The 21,406-nt window shown below is 44.0% G+C and overlaps 1 protein-coding gene and 1 long non-coding RNA gene across 4 annotated transcripts in view; both read right to left on the bottom strand.

The window, feature by feature from the left end:
• Positions 1 to 1,784: 1,784 nt before the first annotated feature.
• Positions 1,785 to 4,711, bottom strand: LOC108495613. The gene is made up of 3 exons (XR_001874173.1): positions 4,649 to 4,711; positions 3,385 to 3,464; positions 1,785 to 1,888 (listed from the first exon to the last, which is right to left on the bottom strand). It is a non-coding gene; the product is annotated as an uncharacterized LOC108495613 (long non-coding RNA).
• Positions 4,712 to 7,204: 2,493 nt separating this feature from the next.
• CDHR3 (cadherin related family member 3) overlaps positions 7,205 to 21,406 on the bottom strand; it is a 54,470-nt gene continuing 40,268 nt past the window's right edge. For 2 of the 3 annotated variants that reach the window (XM_017811503.1, XM_017811502.1), the window contains exons 15-20: positions 20,376 to 20,620; positions 17,660 to 17,841; positions 16,296 to 16,309; positions 14,828 to 14,859; positions 13,775 to 13,823; positions 7,205 to 10,993 (exon numbers count right to left, since the gene is read on the bottom strand). In XM_017811503.1, the coding sequence (XP_017666992.1) occupies positions 10,686 to 10,993; positions 13,775 to 13,823; positions 14,828 to 14,859; positions 16,296 to 16,309; positions 17,660 to 17,841; positions 20,376 to 20,620 (830 nt within the window). In that variant the 3' untranslated portion in view covers positions 7,205 to 10,685. The remainder of the gene's footprint in view (positions 10,994 to 13,774; positions 13,824 to 14,827; positions 14,860 to 16,295; positions 16,310 to 17,659; positions 17,842 to 20,375; positions 20,621 to 21,406) is intronic. The other variant, XM_017811504.1, reaches the window with a different exon arrangement.

The raw sequence follows: 21,406 nt of genomic DNA on the forward strand, positions 1-21,406 counted from the left end.
TCAAGTCCACGTATGGTAGTAACAGCTATTGACTTGCATTTTAGAGCCTGACTCAAATGTGGAATTCCCTTTTTCTGGCATGTCAAGTAAATTTAGGTGTGCTTATAAACACTGCCCTCCTACAGACCTTAGAGCAGGGGAAAAGAAATTAATATTTTAGACTAGTGTTTTCACAGATTTTTCTTATACTTTTCAGTTGCAATTTCCAAAAACTTGACTGTGCTCGGTAGCACTCTACTTGCCTGGATACTTCATTCTTCATCTTGAGTCAGGAAGGCAGCAATATAGAGCTGAGTTGTGTCATCCCTAATATTTGTGCCCACATGGGCACAGTCAAGGGTTTTGCCCTTTGTTCCAGGGCAAGAACTCTTGGGGCTAGAGAAATCTGTGCCAACCCTAACCATATTTTTCTTTCATTCTTTCCTTAAGGCAAACTGCCTCTGCCAGATCCTCTTCTCTGCTGTCCATGTTTTCAGTTAATGTTTCACTGCAGATTCTGCTTGGCTGACGCAGGAACTCTCCCTAGTTTCCTAGTTTAGGGGTTTTTTTTATTTGTTTGTTTGCTTGTTTTTTACCTCCTGGACCAAACTGATAATAGTAAGATTTTAAAGTATTCTTCCAGCTATCCAAGTAGGTTCCCTCTCATTCTGCTACATCAGCATTTCTTGCAAATAATGGGGTTGTATTTGGGCAGTTGGTTCGCATAATCCATCAGACTCAAGGAATTTGATTGATTGCTGTTGCTGCCAGGGGACTGTACCTGCTGCTTGAAGGTACCTGTACCCCATCAGCAACGTGTGGTTTGTACTTGCTATTACATCCTGTCAACAACTGAGCAACTCATTTATTCATAAAACATGATCTGTCTTTTCTTGGCTCATGACTTCATGTTATTGCTGCCAGCTGCATTTCCTTCTTACCTGTCTGCACAGCAATTTGACTTAATTCAGTCATTGAGGAGGCTGTATACAGATACTTTACTCTGAGTAAAGCTTTAATCAATTTACCTGTTTCATTTCAATTTAGTTCGAAGTTTGAGGCAGTCCACAGCTGTGCTTGCTTTCTGTGGCCCAAGATCAAAAACTGTTTGTCCCAAAACCCCTGGGTTATTTCTTGTGTAAAGCAGTAGTAATTTTATGTGCTAGTCCCCCCATGCCTTGGGATGGGAATCTATCTGTTGTTATACATGCTGCTGTTCCCAACTACTTTTTATTTTCTCATTTATACATATGATCCTCTAAATCATCTTCCCTTGGTGACTTCAAATCTAATTCTCCATCACTTTCTGCAGATACAGCACCTATTTTTAATTTTTGCATCCTGATCTGCTTTTACAAGCATCTAATTTTAGCTTCACATTTAATATGATCAGGTTCCCTTGGAACTCTCCTTTGCTCTAGGGTGAATGGCTGCACTGTGCATGTTAATCCTTCTGCTGGATTCTGCTGCTTTATACTTCTATGGCTTTTCTTTCCCTTTTTCTGAATTAAAAATGCTATATTTCACTATTACCTCTATGAGCCACTAGACTGTATTCCTTTTTGAGTTCTGCAGTATTTTCTTTTAAAACAGTTTGCAGATCAAAGCAATTATTTTCTGATTTTACTCTGACTCTATCAACACAAAATGCTTTAGCTGCTCCCTCAACAGTCACAATAATACAGGAATTGTATCCTTGGGTTTCATTTTGTAATCATTCTACATGTAGCTAGAGAGCATTTATTCGATATCATGCCTGGTCCTATGAGCTGAAATGACACACCTTTTCTTCCACAGAGAGATGTCTGTAGCCTGGAAAATCTTTGGATTTTTTTTGACTTTTCTTATATTGCTCAGATTTTCAGTTGGCATCATTGGGGTGACACTAGTGGCTTGTCAAAGTCTCTACCTGCAATGACATAAAGCTTGTTGTGCAGCAAGGAAACAGAAGACTGGGCAAACTATAAAGGACAGATTCTGGCTATCTAATGAAAAAAAATCTCTTTCTGGTACCATACAAGAGCCATAGTCTGCACACAGCAGAAGAAGGCTGTTGATGTCTTCAGGTTGAATTTTAATTACTCTTACACAAGGGCTTCGTGGAGTGTTGCATCTCAGGAGCCTTCCCACTCTTCAAAAGGGCCAGTGTTGGCTTTGGGCTTTTTACTGACATGGTGTGTTTCTAGTGCTCCTGGAACACCTCACATTTACACCATGGAAACAGCCTGCAATTCAACTGGACATTTTACTGTGAGCTGGCCAGTAAACAAAGGTCTCTGATCAGAAGCAGAAGAGGAGAGAAAAGGACACAATATTCTAATAATGAGTCCAAAGGAGAAAAATAGAGATACAGACCTTCAATCTGCAGCAACTCAGAACTGAATCTGGTGTTATTGGAAGTTCCCAGTAGTGACTGTGGCATATGAGGCATCTTTATGACAGTGTACAAGCAATGACACCAGGCACAACACCAGCAGTGTTCCTGAAGAGTACTCATGCAGAAATAGGCATGGTACTGGCAAGGTCTCTTCCCAGAAGATCATGGATGCAGGTAGATCAGGCAGTTACAGTTAAAGAATAAAATAGTGTGTGCCAGTAGAGGAGATGAGGGTGATTATTTTTAGCTTTAGTTTCCACAGAGACTGTGCATCAAAAGTAATGATAAAGGACTAGCAGGCACAGGAGGCTTTTTACACTCAGCTCCATGAAGAGCATCTTGAGGATGAAGCTAGACCAAGAAATGAATTTTAGAAATGCCTTGCTAAAGTAAAAAAGCCAAGGGGCCTGTATCTTGACCTGAGGCCCTGGAAGCTCTTAATCAAGGAAGAAATTTAGTTTTGAACTTTACTGATTGTCTGGTTTAGCATGCGGCCAACATGGGCACTTCAGAGCTTTCAACTTTTACTTGATGGAAAGAGAGCAGGACTTCTGGAAACTTGGAATATCTCTCCTTTCTTCTTCAAGAGACCTTGAACCTATTTTTCAGTGAGCTACGTGGTTACTTGCATGGATTTACAGCAAGTGCAATAGACCTTCAGGCTGGAGTGACAGTTTTACCTGCAAGCTGGGCAGGACTGTGAAGGATCAGTCTCTTAAGGATTAATTCCTTGGGCTACCCTTCAGTTGCAACCATGTGCCATGACCCACAGCTAACAAAGCTGAAAGGACAGTGAATCTTTCATGCAAGAAGAGCCAGCAGAGTGATTACATCCAAATTCTGGCTGGAGGTACCCTGGGGCTGGCTGCAGCTTTATTTTGTTAAGTGGGTAAGTTCATGCTCTTTTAACTCTGGGGGAAAAGCTTCTGGTTCGGTAATGGGGCAGGATCTCTTCAGGAGCTTGTAAGAACATGGTACTAATTCAACACTGGCTGTGCTTGGGAGCATCCACCTTTATCCTGACTTACCTGTTGGAACAACACTGAAATATTTTCCTGAAATGCCTGTTACTTTAGTTCTTTGTTGATCATTTGAGCTGGCTCCCTCACTGAAAGAACAACAGTGAAGGAGAGAGGTGACAAAAGGGTATGAGGTACCAGGTGCAGCTCCACTGGTCCTGGAGGGTGCACTAAAGCAGGTTAGCTGTCAGGTGTCCCACAGAAACTATCCACTTTATGCAGACAGGGAGAGCTACACCTACGCTCTGCTCACTTCCCCCTTCCCTTTCATCTCCTTCAGAGCCAGTTGATTGGGGGTTGATAGGATGTCAAAACACGTCCTGGTATCAGGCAAAATAGTTGGGGAGATTCCTCATTGAGGTTTATATATCACTATTAGGACTCTGGTCTCTCTGGGCAGGCTCAGAAGATGTCCTCAGAGATCTAGGGTGGCTTTTGGGGTGATGATGAACAGACCAAGGTGCCTAATTTCTTCAAGCACTTTCAGAGCTGGGTAGCAGCCGAATAGGTTGTGTGGTTGCACATTTGGATTTTAGTCCTTACTTTTTAATCTTTGGTAGCACACAAACACTGCTGTATTTTGGTATAGAAAACAGCAAGAACTTCTAACAGAAGGTCAGTGGCAGAAACTGGTGTCAATTTTGATCTCTTTGAATGCAGTCACTTTTCTAAACTGCTTTTTTCCCTCCTGGAATTTTGGGGGAATTTCTGATCTTATAGATGCTTCTGCCACAGGCTGCATACTTTACCACCTGTAAGGATGTTTCAGGATAAGTACATTAGACAGCTATCCCTGGTACTGGTAGTTAATAGAGAAAGCTCAGCCTCCTCTGTAGGTGTTAGTGTGGTTATACTACTTGCATGAAGTGTGAAGATGCAATCAGGCTGGATATTGCAGGGAGGAGCATTTAGAAATTCAGTGTGAAAATGGATTGAATATGGTTCCTTATTGCTTTGGCATCCATGGCTCTGTAGAGAACTGCCAGAGTATCTCTTCCCCCCTGCTAGCTGCATGGATATAAAAGAGTAGTTGATGAAGTACAGGAGCATCCATCCTGTGGCTCAGATAAACAGCAAGAGATGGTTTCAGTTCAGTGTGGCGAAGAGAAGAGCTCAAAGTAAACAGAAAATAGGTCATTTGGTCGTTCCTGAAGTGACCCAGTGTGCTCTGCAACGGATTAATCCTATAAGGGGATCATCTCTTTCTGGAAACGCCTGCACCACTATGGTGCCTTACGGCCCGGCTCTTTTTCCTCGTTTTTCTCAAATTTACCTTTATTGCTGCCTTCGCCCTCTCTCCGGGACCCCTGCACCCGTCGATCCTCCGCTGGGCCGGGTGCGGGCAGGGGTACGAGATACCCCGAGAGGAGCATCCTCGGCCGGCGCCGCCTCTCCTCGGCCGAGCGCTGGGGGTCGGTGTTGCTCCGCGAAGCTGCGGCAGCGCCGGGGCCGCTCCCCGGGCAAGGGGGGACTCGGGTTGGGCTGGGGGAGCCGGGGCTGGGCCGGCACCAGGAGCAGGGCTCGGCCGGGGCAGTTCGGACACGCCGCAGCCGCGCTGCCGTGGGAGGAACGCCGCGTCTCAGCTTCCCTGTTCCAAGTGCGGGGCATTCCCTGCCTCCCTTTTTGCCAGCAGCGCCCGGAGGGCCCGGAGGAAGTTTCAGCTGACCGGTCACTGACAGGATGGCGGAGAGCCCTTCTCTGCCGTTGCCTTCGGTAACTGTAGGAGAGGAGAGATGGCTGGAGCGAGCTGGGACCAGGCCAGCAAAGGCGGTGCTGGAGCTTCTCTTCCTCCCAGCGCCAGTGTGGCCAGGTGGCAACGTATTGTGACAGAATCACAGAATAGTTAGGGTTGGAAGGGACCTCTGGAGATCATCAGTCCAACCCCCTTGCCAACGCAGGGTGACCTGGACCATGTCAAGGTGAGTTTGGAATGCCTCCAGAGAGGAGCAATCCATGACTTTCTTGTCATGGGCAGCCTGTTCAGTGCTCTATTGCCCTCAGCATAGAGAAGTTCTTAATTTTGAGGTGGAATTTCTTGTTTTTCAGTTTATAATCATTGCTCCTCATCCTCTCACTTGGAACCACTGAAAAGAGTCTGGCACCATCTTCTTGACATCCAACTTTGAGATAGTTATATGTATAGATGAGATCCCCTCTCAGTCTTCTCTGGACTAAACAGGCCCAGCTCCTGCAATCTCTCCTCATAAGAGAGATGTACCAGACCCTTAATCATCTTTGTTGCCCTCTGCTGGGCCTTAACCTTGTTTTTCTAATGACAGCCTATCTGGACCTCATAGCAGGCTGTGTCCAGAGCCGTGCTAATTGTGCACATCCAGCAGCCTGTGGGCCCACCAGCCCTGCTGCCTACAGGGACAGGAACCAGTCTGCAAACCCTCCCCAGTGGAGGTTCCTGTGCACCGGGATACTCACAACTCCTTTGGAAACAGCTGGCTGTCACAGCTGGCCAGCAGGCAGGGCACCATGGGCTGAGCCCGGTGCCGACACCTGGGCAGGGCAAGCTGTGCTGTGCCAGACAGGGCTAATCCAGGTGTGCCCTGTGCAAACACAGCATTGCTGCTCGTCTTTGCATGGCCCCAGCTGGTACCCACCATAAGGAATTGAAAATTAGGCACAACTGCATGGCCAGACCAAGCCATGCCTGCCTGTGTCGTTCACCAACTGCTATTTTCAAGCCTTGGAAATTAAGCATGCACCGCACCTCAAAATCAAATCCCAGAGCATCTATCAACCTGCAGGAGCTGGAGTTTGGTGCCAAAGAGCTGCTGAGTGGTATCATCCTTGAATAGCATTCAGAGTAAGATCTATTTATCTATTTTGATTTCAAGGGTGTCTTTCACTCAATAACAGAGTCACTGCAGAAACTCGCTGGTTTGTATTTGACTTCTTCAGTCTCCTGGCCAGGTCCATGCTTTTCTACAGGGTTGCTTTGAAGCACATCTCAGGACATGCTTCCAGATGCAGAATTACCCCAAGTCAGATCCCAGAAAGCATCCTGCAGACCTCGGAGCACTAACAAAGCATGGGTGGAGCCCCATTTCCTCCTGAGCAAAGACTGGCTGACCTCTGTGCTCAGCTTTCTCCTGCTTTTCAGCTTCCTCAGGCTTTGGTGCAGCAGTACAGACCTGCCCTCACCTGAACAACCTGGGCTGAGATTCAGCTGATTTACCTTTGTGTGTATTGCGGAGGCATTGATATCTGATCTAGACATCCAGAAAGAGCTGCTTTTAGGGCACAGTTCATCTGATCTGTTCTAGACATCTTGTTTTTAATATGTCACCCCCAAAGTGCGTGCTCTTTCTCCCCCATGACAACATGGGGAGCTTGCAGTGACTAGTTCAGACAAACCGTGTGTGAATGGAACCCAGTGGGGGCCATGCCCATGTTCAGCCTTTCATCTGGAGCCTTTTGAAGGGCCTGTTGTGGCTGGGGGTGTCAGACAACTAATCATTCAGGGCATGTGCAATATGTAGTTGTGGCTGCTTGCTGTTAAAATGCTAGTTCCATTATAGCATTCCAATCCCGGTCTCATAAAATAACCTAAGAGTCAGATTTTTGCTCAGAGGGAGGAGGATTGTTCCCCTTGTCTGACACTCCTCCTTGGTGTCTGATCCAAGCACCATCACCTGCTCCTAGTGAGCAGTCATGAAGTGGCAGCCTCCTGGGGAGACATTTTCCATCTCTATAGCTGAGGTTGTTCTCATGTGTAGGTCTCTTTGAGACCATGAGCAAATACAGTATCAGCACTTTTACATTCCTTGATAAAAATGAAGTTACACTGCCAGAAGCTGAGACTTCTGATGTTTATTGCAAGTGCTATTTATAACACCAGCATGAAAGCAGAACATTTATGCATTAGAAGTACATTCAGTTTGGAGAACAGCACAAAAACCTCAGTAACATGGTCACACATAAGCTACTGGGGGAATTAGACTCAGTCAGGAAAAGTGACCTGTGCTCTTTCCTAATCACTCTTGATACTTTCAGAGCAATGTTAATCCACAGGTCTCAAAGCACTTCAGAGGTGTGTAATAGGTAGAGACACAGCAATCAAAACCTGTGGCAGAACTCACACTGATTTTTGTAGACCAGATAAAATTAATGCATAACACGTAATAGACAGCTGTAGGTCAGGAACTGTTGCCCTCAGCCACTCTGTTTGAACCACCAGGTGCCTTTCTTCTTCTTCTTCTAGTCTAAGCTTATCAGTGTCATCACTCCAAAATAAATGGCACCAAAGTTCACACCTTGTATCTGTGTGCGCAGAGACTAACAGAGCTGTTGAAGACTAGAGAGGCTGTTCCCATCATCTAGTCTGACCCTCTACAGCACACAGCAGCCATTCTTGACTTCTGAAGGCTTCAAATGATGGAAAGCCCTCCTGGTCTTAGCTAATTGTTCCAATTATCAAATGCTTTTATTGTGTAGAGCTGCACTTAATCTTTGCTCTCAGTCCATCTAGTGCCAGTTCAGGACACTGAATCTGTGCTCTAGGAGACACTTATGAATGAGAAAAAGCACAAAAGCTGGTTTGACAATTAGAAGAGGTTTCTAACATTTAAAGCTGCACTGCACAGCGTATTATAATTTCTATTTTATGAAAAATATATGTTGCTTTTGCATGTATTCAAAGCATCATTTCACGTATTTTTTGATACAATAAGTAACAGGTGTACATCTAGGTCAGTTAGTTCTATCTTCTCAGCTTTTGCCTTATCAAAGGCAGCCTGGAGAAATGAATGGCTGTGCTTTGGCTCAATGAGACCTAAATTCATTCTTGATTACTTCACGGGGAGAACATTTTCCTCTTAGCTGCAGGGGCAGCTAAGAGGAAAATGGTGCCACTTTTGCATAAAGCTATTGCTCATATAAAGCCTTGTTTTTCCTTGATTTAGTAGATCCCAAGGAAGGAAAGTAGTCCTGCCCAAAACAAGGTCCTGCAGTGAAGATCAGGACAAAGAATTTGTTGGACCTGGAGATCAGCATAGCGCATATTGAAGCAACAGTGTAAGGATTGGTGAAGCTGCAGTTTATGGTCAGCACACTTGTTTACCCATGCAGCACAGACCACAGGATGCTTTATCTTGCCTAAACCTGCCCCCCACCCCCTGCCCCCAGACTCTGAGTATACCAGCTAAACACACCTCAGCCAGGTGCAAGCATTCTGGGCAGTGTTAGCTCTTGGATCTGGTGTCTCTTAAGTCCACGGCACCTCTTTGTAGAACTCTCAGTTGTTCTGAGGTTAGAGTATGTGAGCATCACTATGAGAGTAGTTGCTTTTCACCCAGCTGTTGGCCAGCTGTCAGAGATTACAGCACAAGCAGTGTTGGCTGTGACAATGTGTTTGCATACATGGGTGTTTGGACTATGCTGTGATACCATGTTATGCTGCTGTTGGGGTTTTTTTCCTGAGAAGGCAGGAAATAAGTTTGTGCAGTTCAGAGGCAGGAACAGTAGTAAAGAAAGAGGAGTATTCATCTGTCCCTTTGCAGATTTCCTGGCTGAAACTACAGCCTGTCTCTGCCTCCCTTTAAAAAAAAGGTATTTGCCTCTTAATCACTAAAGTAGAATGAGAATAACTGAGGAAGCAGAGCAGCTGCCCTAGAGAAATGTCCAGGAAAGTAAATACAAATGCCCAAATGCCTTCCTGCCATGAAAACAATGCAGTTAACTTCTTCAGGTAACAAAATTTACTATTTGGAGGTGCCATGTATGCCTATGGGTAGCTTCGTGCCAGAGTGCTAGGAAGATCAGAGTTACAGCAGTACTTCCACTTACTGCAGAGTTTCTCTGTGTCACTGGAAAATCACCTGCATAGGAATCAAATGTATCGTATTTACAGCAAACAAATGCAAACAATAGTGGGTTGGAGCACTGAATGTGTGTCTGGCCCTGTTGATGCTGGAGGGTGAAACAACACTATGACAACCGCCAGGGACACAATAAACTGATAACATGCTAACAGTATAAATCACTCTTTCCCATCTCTATCATTGTGATATTCATTACATGCTGGGTTTCTGATTGTGCAATGAACGAGTATTTGACTGAAGGTGATTGGTGTTTGTAAGGGAAGTTGTTGCTGAGCCAAACCACTCCTTTGGAGCACAGCAAAGGGTCACAACACCATGACGGGTGGTTTCGTGAAGTGTAGGATCCTTGGTGAAATTATCATGGACCTCTCCATCCAGGTCCTTCATTGTATAACAAAAAACAATGCATCTGACAGACTGAATAAAATCTTCATTGACTGTCCCTGCTCAAGTTAAACTGAGTTTTTCTTTCATCACCTGGTATCAGCCCTTAGTTGCCAAAAAACCTTTTTGTAATCAGGAAAGAAAAGAAGCCAAGATATGAAGCATTAAGTCATCATTTATAACTATTTTTCTTCAGATTAAAATAATTTTCAGAAATCTTGTAGGGTTTGCTTGTTTTATATCAGTTCTTAGACAGCACTTACATTATACATGCCCACACTCGGAAAAGATTATTTCACCCCATGTGCTTACTGTCATTATTCTTTTGAGTGTGTTCCACTTGATTCTGTAAAGCATTAAATATGCCAGAGGAAATACCAAAGGTGAAGATATTAAATGCTGCTAGTGTTGCTAGTGTTATGAAAGATAAATAAGCTGAAAGCGTTGACATGACAGCCTGAGATACCATAACAAGCTGTGGGTTTTCTCCACTCCATAATTGCTTTCAAGCCACAGTCTTTTCTACAGCAAGATGGGAGGGCAAGGAAGGGCTGAAATAAAATACTCAATGAAAAGCAAGTATTTTTAGCTTTTATAAACACACATTTCTACACACATTTCTACCCTGATGTGGTTTTCACTCATTCCGCTGCTCAGCAGGGACAGGAGACCCCATTCGCTGGTGAGAAAGCACATCTCTATGTATGCTGCCATTCCCAAGGGCAGTCAGAGGATGTGGCCATGTTGGTTGGGGTTGCAGAGCTCCTCCAGGAGGACACTGCCAGTGTCCGTAGGGGGCAGTGGGCAGTGAATTCTTGTCTGTGACTCTGCTTTTGTTTCCTTTTCTCCCACTTTCATGTCCTCCCTTTCTCTCCCACTCATACACGCACCTGTCAAAGATACCTCCAGCTTCATTCTGGTTTTGGGTCCAGTATACACACCAATGGCCACCTTATGTCTTACAGCTGAGATACATATAGAGAAAAATCACATCTGATTCTTTGGCTATTCAGATCAGAGGTTGCTTGGAAAGCACCTTGGAATCTCATGAACTCTGGCTTAACGGCAATGCAGGGTTCATTTGGGGATAGGAGGTCAGTTGCCACCTTGAGGAGCTGCTGAGGATAACCCCCTGCCCTCAGACTCCTCTTTCTGCTTTTGTAATCTCAGTCCATCCTGGTCTGCTGAAGGCTTGGTAGCTGGTTTTGTTGCTGCGGTCAGCTCTTTCCTCTTCTCTGAAGGTTCTTTTTTGCTTGCTGCCTCTGCTCTGTCTGTCCCTTGGCCTCTATTGTCTGTGGCACCGGATGTTACCTGACCAGCCAGCATTGGCTTAAGGGGCTCATTGCTCTTCTTCCACCTCCGGGCCCCCGACCGCGTATTGAATTCATACATTCTGCCAGTAACTTGCAAGAACAAAAAGACAACTGATTAAAATCATTCCTGCTTTAGCAGATTAAGACATGACAGTTCTCAGCATGGGATTGAAGTGAGAAACATGAAGCACTTGGAAAATCAGCTGAGCTGGGGAGGTGGCCCTGAAAGTCTCATTTCTGCAAGAGAATGTAGGGACTTGAGTATTGCTGTGGCCTCTCAGAGGAGTTGCTGTTCTGCCACTGTAAGAACTGGCTCTACAGTTTGGGGCATAGGAATATTCAAAACATTCCCATTCAAAAAAATAGCACCTTCTTATCATCCTATACCTCTATCCGAGTTACAGCTACCATAGATTGACATGGACAGTGTAACAAACACATCCATAGTTGTTAGTTGTAAGGACTAACTATCTCAAAACTTCTGTCTTTTGCCATACTGAGCAAGGCCATTGTGGATGTCTGTGCCTATTTTGTCAAGTAGAGTTGCCTACCAGAGGTAGCAAAACCTGCTTAGGAGCGTATGTTGCATACATTTTCCAGGTAATGTAAGCTCATCTAAGTTGACGCAGGATTTGGAGATATGGGCTCTCCAATGAGTTTTGGCTGCATGTATTTCTTCTGCATTTGCACAAAATGCTTTCCTTGAGGCTTGCTGTGCACATTGTCATTAACAGAGCGAAGTACTGTGTGTTTTCAGTTTGTACGAGTACACACTTCCCTCATATGTATAAAATATTATTACATTTTGGTTGTTCAGCACACATGGCTGCCTTTCCTTATTAGGGAGGTTTCTATCTCTATTTAGATTTTAGGGGTGATTTCTACCTGTACTTCAAAAGTAAATGTTTTCTCCTTCAGCTTTTTTGCTACCTAGAGATAGGTTGAAAAATTGCCATGTCTCCAGTGTGATCACCTCATAGTCTAAATCTCTATTTCTTGCTAAACAAAGAATCAGGAGCTATAGTGGCACTTCTTGTAATTAAACATTAGTAATATAAGACAAACAATAGACCATTAAGGCCTGGAAAGAAATAGTGCCTACATGTTACTACATGTTACAGTTTGTATCAGAATTAATGGTTTCTGACACATTAACACAATTTGAGCAATTAAAGACGAAACTGGATCTCTTTATGTTATTTTTATTGCCCGCTTACAAGGCGGGCAGGTTAAAGCAACCCAGATCAGGAAGCAGTTTCTGACCATCCCTCTTAATGATATTCAACAGATGATGTCCTGGGAATTATTAAATCTTATTTCCAAACTGGCAACACCTGATCCTCTAGGTTTTGGATGAGCTGTGGAGAAGAGAGGGGAGGAGCAAGGAGCACACATTTCCCTGCTGACACCACAAAGCTGTGTTACAGCTTAATGTTTGTGTCAGGCATGACATAAATGCTTTGGCTCTGGAGTGCAGGTTGGATGGGCTCAGATATCCTTAAGTTTAGTGTGGTCAGGTTCGCTGAGAAAGGGAGCCACCAGCTGTCATGCAAGAACACTGGAAAGCAGCTCTTGTGGCAGCCTAGAGACTATCCATGTATTACAAATGAAGTTACACAGGGAAAAAGCAGGGATTCTGGAGCCCATCCCTCCAGATCTCTTTATAAAAAGCAGGTGTGCTTGGACTTGGATCAAACTGGCCTTGAGCAGCCTTGTGGATGGGTTTAATTGCACAGTAGGGCCCCCTTTGTTTTCCCCAAATTCTACTGAAGTCTCCATGCCTAGTGTTTCCCATTAGCTCAAGGCATTCAACAGCTCCGAGCCAGCTAATAAGAAACACAAGGTACAGGCACTTGGGTGGAAACTGGCCAGATGAATTCAAGCATCAAAATAAACCTGCCTTCTTCTGGATAATTTCTAGACCTATTGTTTCAGACCTCTTTTCAGATCTATTTGTTAGAGACCTATTTGGACTGACTGTCACACATTACCACCCCTCCATCTCTATGCTGGGGCCCTCATCCATTAGGCGCAGGGCTGGGCATCCTAATTCCAGGCCAAGCATCACAGTGAGGGGCTCAGGCAGGGGCTGTGTTTCAGGGGAATGAGATAAGTCAGAACAACCCTTAGAAAAAACCCACACTTTTCTGCAATGAACCCTGCTGCAGAGCACATTGGCTGTCACTTGGGGAAGGGGATAAGCACACACCTCCCTGATTGTCCTGGGTTTTGTAGCTTTTGCCCTATTTTCCCTTTTCCCAGCTGGTTAATCAGATATGCTCAGAGTTAGCATAACTGGAGCCTGGTGACACACTTGATAGCTGATGCCACCGTAACTGTATCTAAAAGCAAAAGGTCTTCCCTTTCCTCCCTAACAAGAGATGCTTGGATAAAAAGCAGCAATGCAGTGTTTCTGCAAAGGAGAAGATCTGTGCAGGAATGAGTGACCCACCGTGCATCCAGGTAGAGATTTAAGAGACAAAGTCAGTACTTCCTCAGCTACATTAATCTCCTGGCCATTTCCCAGAGATGGGATGGGGGAAACCACATAGCCAGAGCAAGAGGCTCGCAGAAAATTCCTCCTCCCCTCCCACTTTCCTGTACCACATCCATATATTCAAGTTTGGCAGAGGAGTAGTGAATAATCTGGCCATAGGATGTATGCTTTCAAGGGCCATGAGTGTATTCTACCACTAGAAATGTTACTGAGGCACTGTCTTCATTTGTACTCTCTGTGAGATATAACTCCCATTCTCCTTGGAAACAGCAAACCTGAAACATGAAAAGTCAATGTCGAACCATATTTAAATCAACTAATCCAGTTTGTTTCCAGACAAATGTTCATATCCCCTGTTAATTGTTTTTTCTTACCTGGGTCTCTGGCTTCTCCATCAAAGATAGTATTTAGCTTTGTCATCGTCTGTGAAGAGACACAAAATATGAAATGAATCCTGTGAATTAGTTGAGTATGAAGAAGAAGCAGTGACTTGGAAACAGTGATCTACATGGATGGAGGTGGATTTGTGTGACCTGTATATTGCATTCCTTTAGGCTGGGTTTAATCTAAACTGGCAACAAGAGCCATTCATGGTGTAGGGTTTTGCCATGAGATGTTCAAAAGAGAATTGATAAAGTCTGACACTCTAAATACCTCCACCTGGGCAACCACAAGGTGGTCTCCTCCACACAAAGAAGGCTTGGGAATCACCTCTCTGAAGAACTTGTGGAGAGGGAGTTCATTGATGAAAGTGTCTTGCATAGATTCATAGAATATCCTGAGTTGGAAGGGACTCACAAGGATCATTGAAGTCCAGTTTCTGGCCCTGCACAGGACCACTCCAAGAATGACACCATGTGCCTGAGAGCATTACAGCCTTTATGATATTGTGTCTATGAAAAAGAAGGAGCCCTGAGATCTAGGAGCAAAGAAACATCCACGACAGTAGAAACAACTATGGCATTTTCCTGCAAACAGCTTACCAAGACCAGATTCTTTACAGCTTGTGTACCTCACTGCTTGCACTCAGGTGGGTCAGGGTCAGCTGCACAGGTCAGAGGTGTCTCAGCAGCACACCACTGCCATCAGTGAAGCTGTGGCCCTCATCATCCCACCTCTGTGGGTGCAGTGAGTCTCCCTTTCCTTGTTGTGGGTACAGCCTGTCTGGGCTCCCCAGTAGGCATTTCAGCATTTGGAAGCAAAGGGGCCCGTGCAGGCGAGCATCCCTCATACCCAATGTTGCCTCCAAACACAGAGGCCAGTTGGAGCACTGAAATATTTTGCACTTGAGGGCAATCCTTTTTTCCTTGCCTATCATTTTTATATTCCCATTGAAAACAGACATCTTTCATAGAAAGGGTCCCATGATCATATTGCATGATGGGGCTGGCAAAACAGGGTTTTGTTTTGAGGCCGGCAGTACTTACCACAACCACATCTTTCTTAGGTTTCTTCTTTTCTGCAGAAAGGAAAACACACACACGCTGTAAAGAATCAGACTTTTCTGAGCATGACTATAGAAACTAAAGCCAAGATTTCCTCAAACAAATAGATATTCTTGCTACTCAACTTCTGAGACATCTCAAATGAACCTTGAAAAGTGAGTTCTTTCATAGTATCTTAGAGTGGGAATCCACAGCTGCCTAAGATTAATTAAAAGTCTAGCCTTGAAAAGTCTTATTCCTTCAGTAATGAATGAATAACAATGGTTTTTTAAACAAATTTCCCTTTTTAAATAATATGAAGATATAGAGAAATTCATCTTTGGGGATATCTGAACTAGAAATGTAGACTATCTTAGTTACTTGAACTACAACAAACATCCACTTGGAGACAAAACAGGCAAGTGCTGCAGTTCCAGTCAAGTAAAATTCAGATTGAAGAACAGTTTGGTTTTGTGTGAATTTACCACACTATTAACTCTCCCACATGCAAACAAATACAGCAGCAGTGCCATGGGCATCTCGACAGCATGGATTCATGGATGATACCCAACAAGTTGCTATGATTTCTTCTTGCTCGCTCCTTGCCAATTTGTTTAATGGGCTTTCTTTGGAGAACTGTGTGCCTGGCCACCAATGGGCTTTCCAATACTCTGAAGTGTTGCAGATGGGTCTCAACCTGAGCAGTGATGAGAAACCTGTTCTGTCTGGCCTTTGCTGCCCAGCATTTGAGAACCAGTTTTTCAGAAAAAGCCAACCATTCATTTTTTTGGAAACCAGCCAATGCTGAAATGTCTCAAATTGGGCAACCAAGAGAACAGCTAATTCTTTGGGGTTTGTTAGTTCTGTGTTTTTTCAAGCTGAGAGATAGCAGCTGAGGAGAAAGAGTTACAAAAGCAGAGTCCTACTGAGCCCATATGAACAATGCTTGCTAGCAGAAAGCTAATGGGATAAAAGGAACTCTTTAAAAAAGCATGCTTTTTCACGTGCAACTTATGCCCCTGCTAAGTTATACAAATCCCTTTAAAAGCACCAATACTTGAAAATAAATCTTCAGGTACATGAAGAAATGGTGTCAAGGGAGCAAATGAAGTGACCAGAGAACAGGGACTTAGAGTGGAGAGGATTCTTGAAGGTGCTGTAGGTGGATGGGATTATTTTTTAACAGATAGCACATGAATTGCATGTGAAAAATACAGTCATTCTTTAGCACCTGTGCCAAAATACCAGGATACTCTGAATTTGCTTTTTACCTCATAGCTGATAGCTTTGAACACCAAAAGGGCCATGAAATCACTTAGTCAGGCTTTCCATAATTGGCCAGATTTATCTAATCTCAGTACTCGTGTACTGGGTCAAATTCATTTGTCTAGAAATTAGTTTACAAATCTTACACTGAATCATAAACAAGGTCTTGTCGTGAAGCATTAAAATATAAAAAAGAGGTACGCACCTGGAGCATTTATCCTGTAACAAAAAAAAGATTAAGAGTGTAGTTAACAAATGTTATACTTTTGCCTACCTAAAAATGTTATGCTTTGTTCTCTTTTATTTGGCAAGAAGGGTGTTTCCTTGAGTTCTGCGATTTGCCTGATTTGTTTGGTTTCTGGTTTTGCTTTCACTGAAGGCCTGCATCATTTATTGCTGCTCTCAAGCAGGAAAGCAGACCTGAACATTGCTCTTACACCTCTTCAAGAAGGGATGATATTGAAATAATAAAGTCTTATTGGTGATAGCATGATGGATTTATATAATCTGGAAAAATATATTTTCAGATACTGTCATCTTGTTCCACCCTTGGAGGAAGGTCAACTTTTTGAGTCTGATCTGCTCAGATAATACCTTTTAAAATATTTGAAAGGTTGTAAATGTTTTTGAAAATATAGAAATTGCTTTTTAATGGGAGAACCTGGCTCCCAATGAATCATTTTGCCTATTAATAAGTAATAACAATAGCTTAGATTCATTTGTCATTTTTATCACACCTTGAAATGCCTTGCACACACCTTTTGAATTAACATCACAGTCATATATTACCTCTTTACATTTCCTGTAACTTCTAAATTTATGTCCAAATCCAGAGAATACTTACAGATTTTTATTTTTTTTTTTTAATCCCAGTCCACTTAAAGGACTGCTTACCTTTGTTTTGTGAAGTAAAAAGTCAATTTAGAGGCAGCCTGGCTCCAGCCCACTGAGAAGCCAGCCAGCAGGGATCTCTGTGCTTCCCACAGTGAACCGGAGTCCAGTCCCAGGTGCTTCCACGGCTTTTGCCAAGCACAAGCATTTAGAGGTACCATTAAGCTTTATGGGCCAGAGCCTTGCAACTGGCTTGGGTAAAACTCCAGGAAACCTGCAGAAGCTTTGCCAGGACAATGAATTTGGCATGAGCAGACTTGCAAAGGACTCTGGGAGGGAGGAAACTGCATCCAGTAACTACCTAGATGGGAGCTCCCTTGGAATGGGGATCAAATGCAAACCAAAAGCATTTGTACTTGCTGTGGGCAACACAGCCTGGCACAGGCTCTGACTGAGCCTCATGAGCATAGCTGCCTTTAGAGGTCATAAGTGCTAATTCCTCTGCTACCTTCAGCTAATGCTGATGTTACTAAACCCATGAAAAAAATGCCATAGACATTTTTTCTTGATTTCATATCATTAACACTAAATATCACTGTAGCTGGTGACAGCATTTACTACAGGGAAGGGCACAACACTATAAAAGATTTAAAGTGTAGATTTCATTACAGCTGAAAGGCTTGGGCTATCTGTGTCATTGCCAGGCTCTGCTGGGGACTTCCTCTTGGGAGGACTCACAGAGGTGTGCGGTGTGCTTTCCCTGCTGGAGGGCAGCAGGTGCGGACCCAGGTCACCAGCAGGAATCCCAGGAACCCCAGGAGTCCGAGGAGCAGCAAACTGCCAAGGGTGACGACGAACGGCACGTACCACGCCGATGCAGAGTAGAGGTTCTCCCTTCTTGTCACAACAGTGAAGCCGGGCTTTTAAAAGAAGACAAGAAAAGTTCCTTAAGGCTGAACACTTGTGAAGGTACTGACACCAACAGCACCTTTCATCTGGTTGAACTTCTGCATTGAAGCACCTGGCACCTGGGAAATAGTGTCTGCTGGAGACAGTGATCTATCCCACCTACCTGCCTGCTGACTGCCAAGGCAGCTCAGGTGGCTGAGGTGGACCACTGAGCTCCTGGGGCAAACAAAGGCAGGTGAAATGAAGCCCACCCACAATGCAAAAGGGAGGTTCCATATCAAGTTTCAATACCTTATATTAAAACAAACATGTTGTGGTGGGGCTTAAAAGCCACAGGTTGACTGAGAGACTGTGAGCACACTTTTGGAGGGTGAGCAAGTTCAGGGAATACTGCCATTACTGAGATAATGGTTTCTTATTACCTAAGGCAAAACTGGAAGTAGGTCATCTTCACTGCAGTCATCGTTCAGCCTCCTTTGTAAGAGGAGTTGAACCCTAAGGAACTGGGTTATTGTATAAAAAGAAATTAAACTTTTTTTTTTGCCCCACGACTTGTTCCAGAAGGGAAAACCACACTTCCTGAGCAGTTGCAATCTCCCACATCTTCCTGAGTGTCAGGAGACACATCTCTGAGCTGGCACGTTACTTGGTGCTAGCAACTCATTCATTAAGGTCCCATCATGAAACTATCCTCACGCATTTAAGAAATTAGTCATTTGCTCTAGCTGGTTCATTATCCATTGTGGTACTATTAGATTTTTTAATCTACTGAAGTTTTTATTTACTTTTCTGTGAGACATTTGTAATCACATTGTGTATGAAATTTAGTAGGGTGTCTATTTCTTTCCAGTTTAAGGATAATTTTAAAATAACCTATTTAGCCTTGTCAATAAAAGATACATCCAATCCTTAGAGAAACTCTCAAATAATCTCAAGATCACTGCCACCACTCTATCCTCACTTGGACTGAAGTCACAAATGACTTTTTGTGACAGGGCTTCTTTTCTACACTACCAGCCTTCCAGTATCTGATTCATCAAATTGCTGCACTGAACACATGAGTAGTGATGGGAGAACGTGCTGTAATGGAAGTGCTCTTCTGGAAAATAGACTGAAAGTGGAAGGCTGATATCTCTGGAGAGGCAGATTTAATGCTGTGGTATGTGGTTAAGACTGTATTTGTGGTAAAGCATGGGAAAGAAATACAGAATAAGTTTATTCAGCTTAATTTTCATTTCCACATCAAGTAGGGGGGAATAGAAGGCTGTGAGAAAACCATTTATTCCTTCCCAACAGAGCATTAAATAATAACAGCGTTATTAATCAGTCTGCAAATTTGGATCTAAGCATTTTCATAGCACAGCATAAAGACTTGCATGTGCTGTTTGCAGGATCCTTGGTTCTGGCTCAGTTACCAGTAGCCTCTAGCAGACCCAGACCATTTTACAGTGAAGAGCTCTTTTACTTTGTAAACTCATTTTCATTCCTGCATGCAAAAGAGAAAAGGGTAATGCCATCTGCAGGCAGGCAGGGAATGGATGAACTCTGGATGATGGAAGATGGTGTGGCAAGGGATAAAGGAGATGACCAGCACAAGAATGGGGACAGAGTGGTCCATACCCTCAGGATGTGCCACTTCTGCAGACAAGACAAAAGAAAGCTCTCCTTACATCCTGCACCAGCCTGATAGAAATCAGCTCCAAAATTAAACTGGAAAACCAGAGCTTGCCTGGGATGGCTGCGCAGAGGAGCGAACTGTATTGCTGGGACACAGGCCCACAGCCCCACAGGCTGTGCAAGATCAGATCCCACCTGGGCTGCTGAAAGCTGTACAGGCTTCCCTAACTCAGCTATGGACCACCACATGGGATGGGAGATCAGGAAATATGCATCCCACCCCTGTGGATTTGTTGTCCGAAACCTGCTGAAACCTCAGTGACATGCTGAGGCTGTGCACAACGGCTTCAGCTCCTGACAGGCTGCTCCAAGTTTTACCGGACAGTGATGGGAAAAAGATCCCTCCAAGTGATGAGGATTTGTTGTTGTTGTTGTCTTTTTCAACTTTGGTAGCCACAGATTAATGTATTCCACTGCTAAAGAAGCACAGAGAAGTGCAAGGCAGCTGGAGAAGTAAACAGATACGAATAAAAAAAGTAATGCAAAATGCGTGAGGTAATTTTAAGGTTCCAGGCAAAGGTTAATCCCTGCTCTTTCCTTATTAATAAAGCTGCCAAAATCTTTAACTTTCCAGTTGCATGGTAATGGCAGTGTGCCCAGTCCTTTGGCCACTTGCCCTTTTTGTTTTAGAAACTGAAATACAAAACACATGTTACAACTCTGTACCTGAGACTAATGCTTCATGGCACTAAGCAGATCAAGCACCTTTGGTTTTATCATAAGAGCATAGGGCTCAGCACTGCCCAGGACCAGACCCAGTCTAGGTTTTTGCTTTCCTTTTGCATACACCTACCCTCTTTTCTTCAATTCTGTGGAGATTAGTCCATAAAGGACATGCAGAACTGGACATAAATTTCAGTGAACTTACTGTCGTGGTAATGGCAGTAGTTGGGTTTGGGATAACTCTGATGCTTAAAGTCACCGTTCCAGTTTCAATTAAATGTGTAGTTTTGTCCCTGACAGACAGCAAATTGTCATCTGTTATGTAGATGCGCAGATTGTAAATCCAGCTTGTGTCAAACCCGCTCTCATAGTCAAACCGCGATGCAAGAATCAGCCGAGATGTATTGGAGCCAGCACTTGGTGAAAAAGTGAAATGATTGTTCTCGTTGCCTGCAAAAAAAGTAACACCAACATGCCAAAAAATTAATCCCACAGTAAAGTAAATGTGTGGAACAAGCGATGAGGTGTGGTGAAATGTCAGTTACAAGAATGGCTCCTGGATCTTTCTGTTACCATATAAAATAATTTTAAACAATACAGTCATAAAGGCATTACAATATAGAATAAGATCCTCTATGGGGAAACAGCTAAGAGGAGGCTTTGGAAACACTTCAGAGCCATAGGGCACATGAGAGGTCACCAGAATGACCTGTCCTTACAGCCTGGGGAGCACCCAACAACACCAGCTGTGGTGAAGACCCTACACTGTGACTCATTCTACTACTGGGTTGTCCCTGGAGTGTTACTCCAGCCCCTGTCCGTGGCTTCTCTCTCTGCCAAGAAGTAACAGCCTTTGAAAAGGTCCCCCAGAAGACAGCTAAAGACTCAGGGACATTAATTGCCTCCAGGGCTTTGTCAGCACCATGGGGCAGGGAGGAGAGCTCAGAGGTGCTGGCTCCCCACCTGCTGCTTTCTGTCTGTGTAGCTGAAGAACTGCTCATGGGTTGGGCTGCAGGTAGGACAGCCCCAGCTCTTAGGCTCTGGGCAGACACATACAGGAGATCAGAGTAATGAAAATGCACCAAATGTGCTTTAGTTTGGTTCTTGTTGCCCCATAAAGCACTAGAGTTGACATGACCTTGAAGGCTATGTCTATTGTACAGCACAAAATGAGCCGTGGGCTGCTGTGTGGCTCAGAGTGCAAGTACATGGCACAGCTCACATCTGTATTGCCAG

The sequence above is a fragment of the Lepidothrix coronata genome, unplaced genomic scaffold (genome assembly GCF_001604755.1).
Source record: "Lepidothrix coronata isolate B3197 unplaced genomic scaffold, Lepidothrix_coronata-1.0 Scaffold32, whole genome shotgun sequence".
NCBI lineage: Eukaryota > Metazoa > Chordata > Aves > Passeriformes > Pipridae > Lepidothrix > Lepidothrix coronata.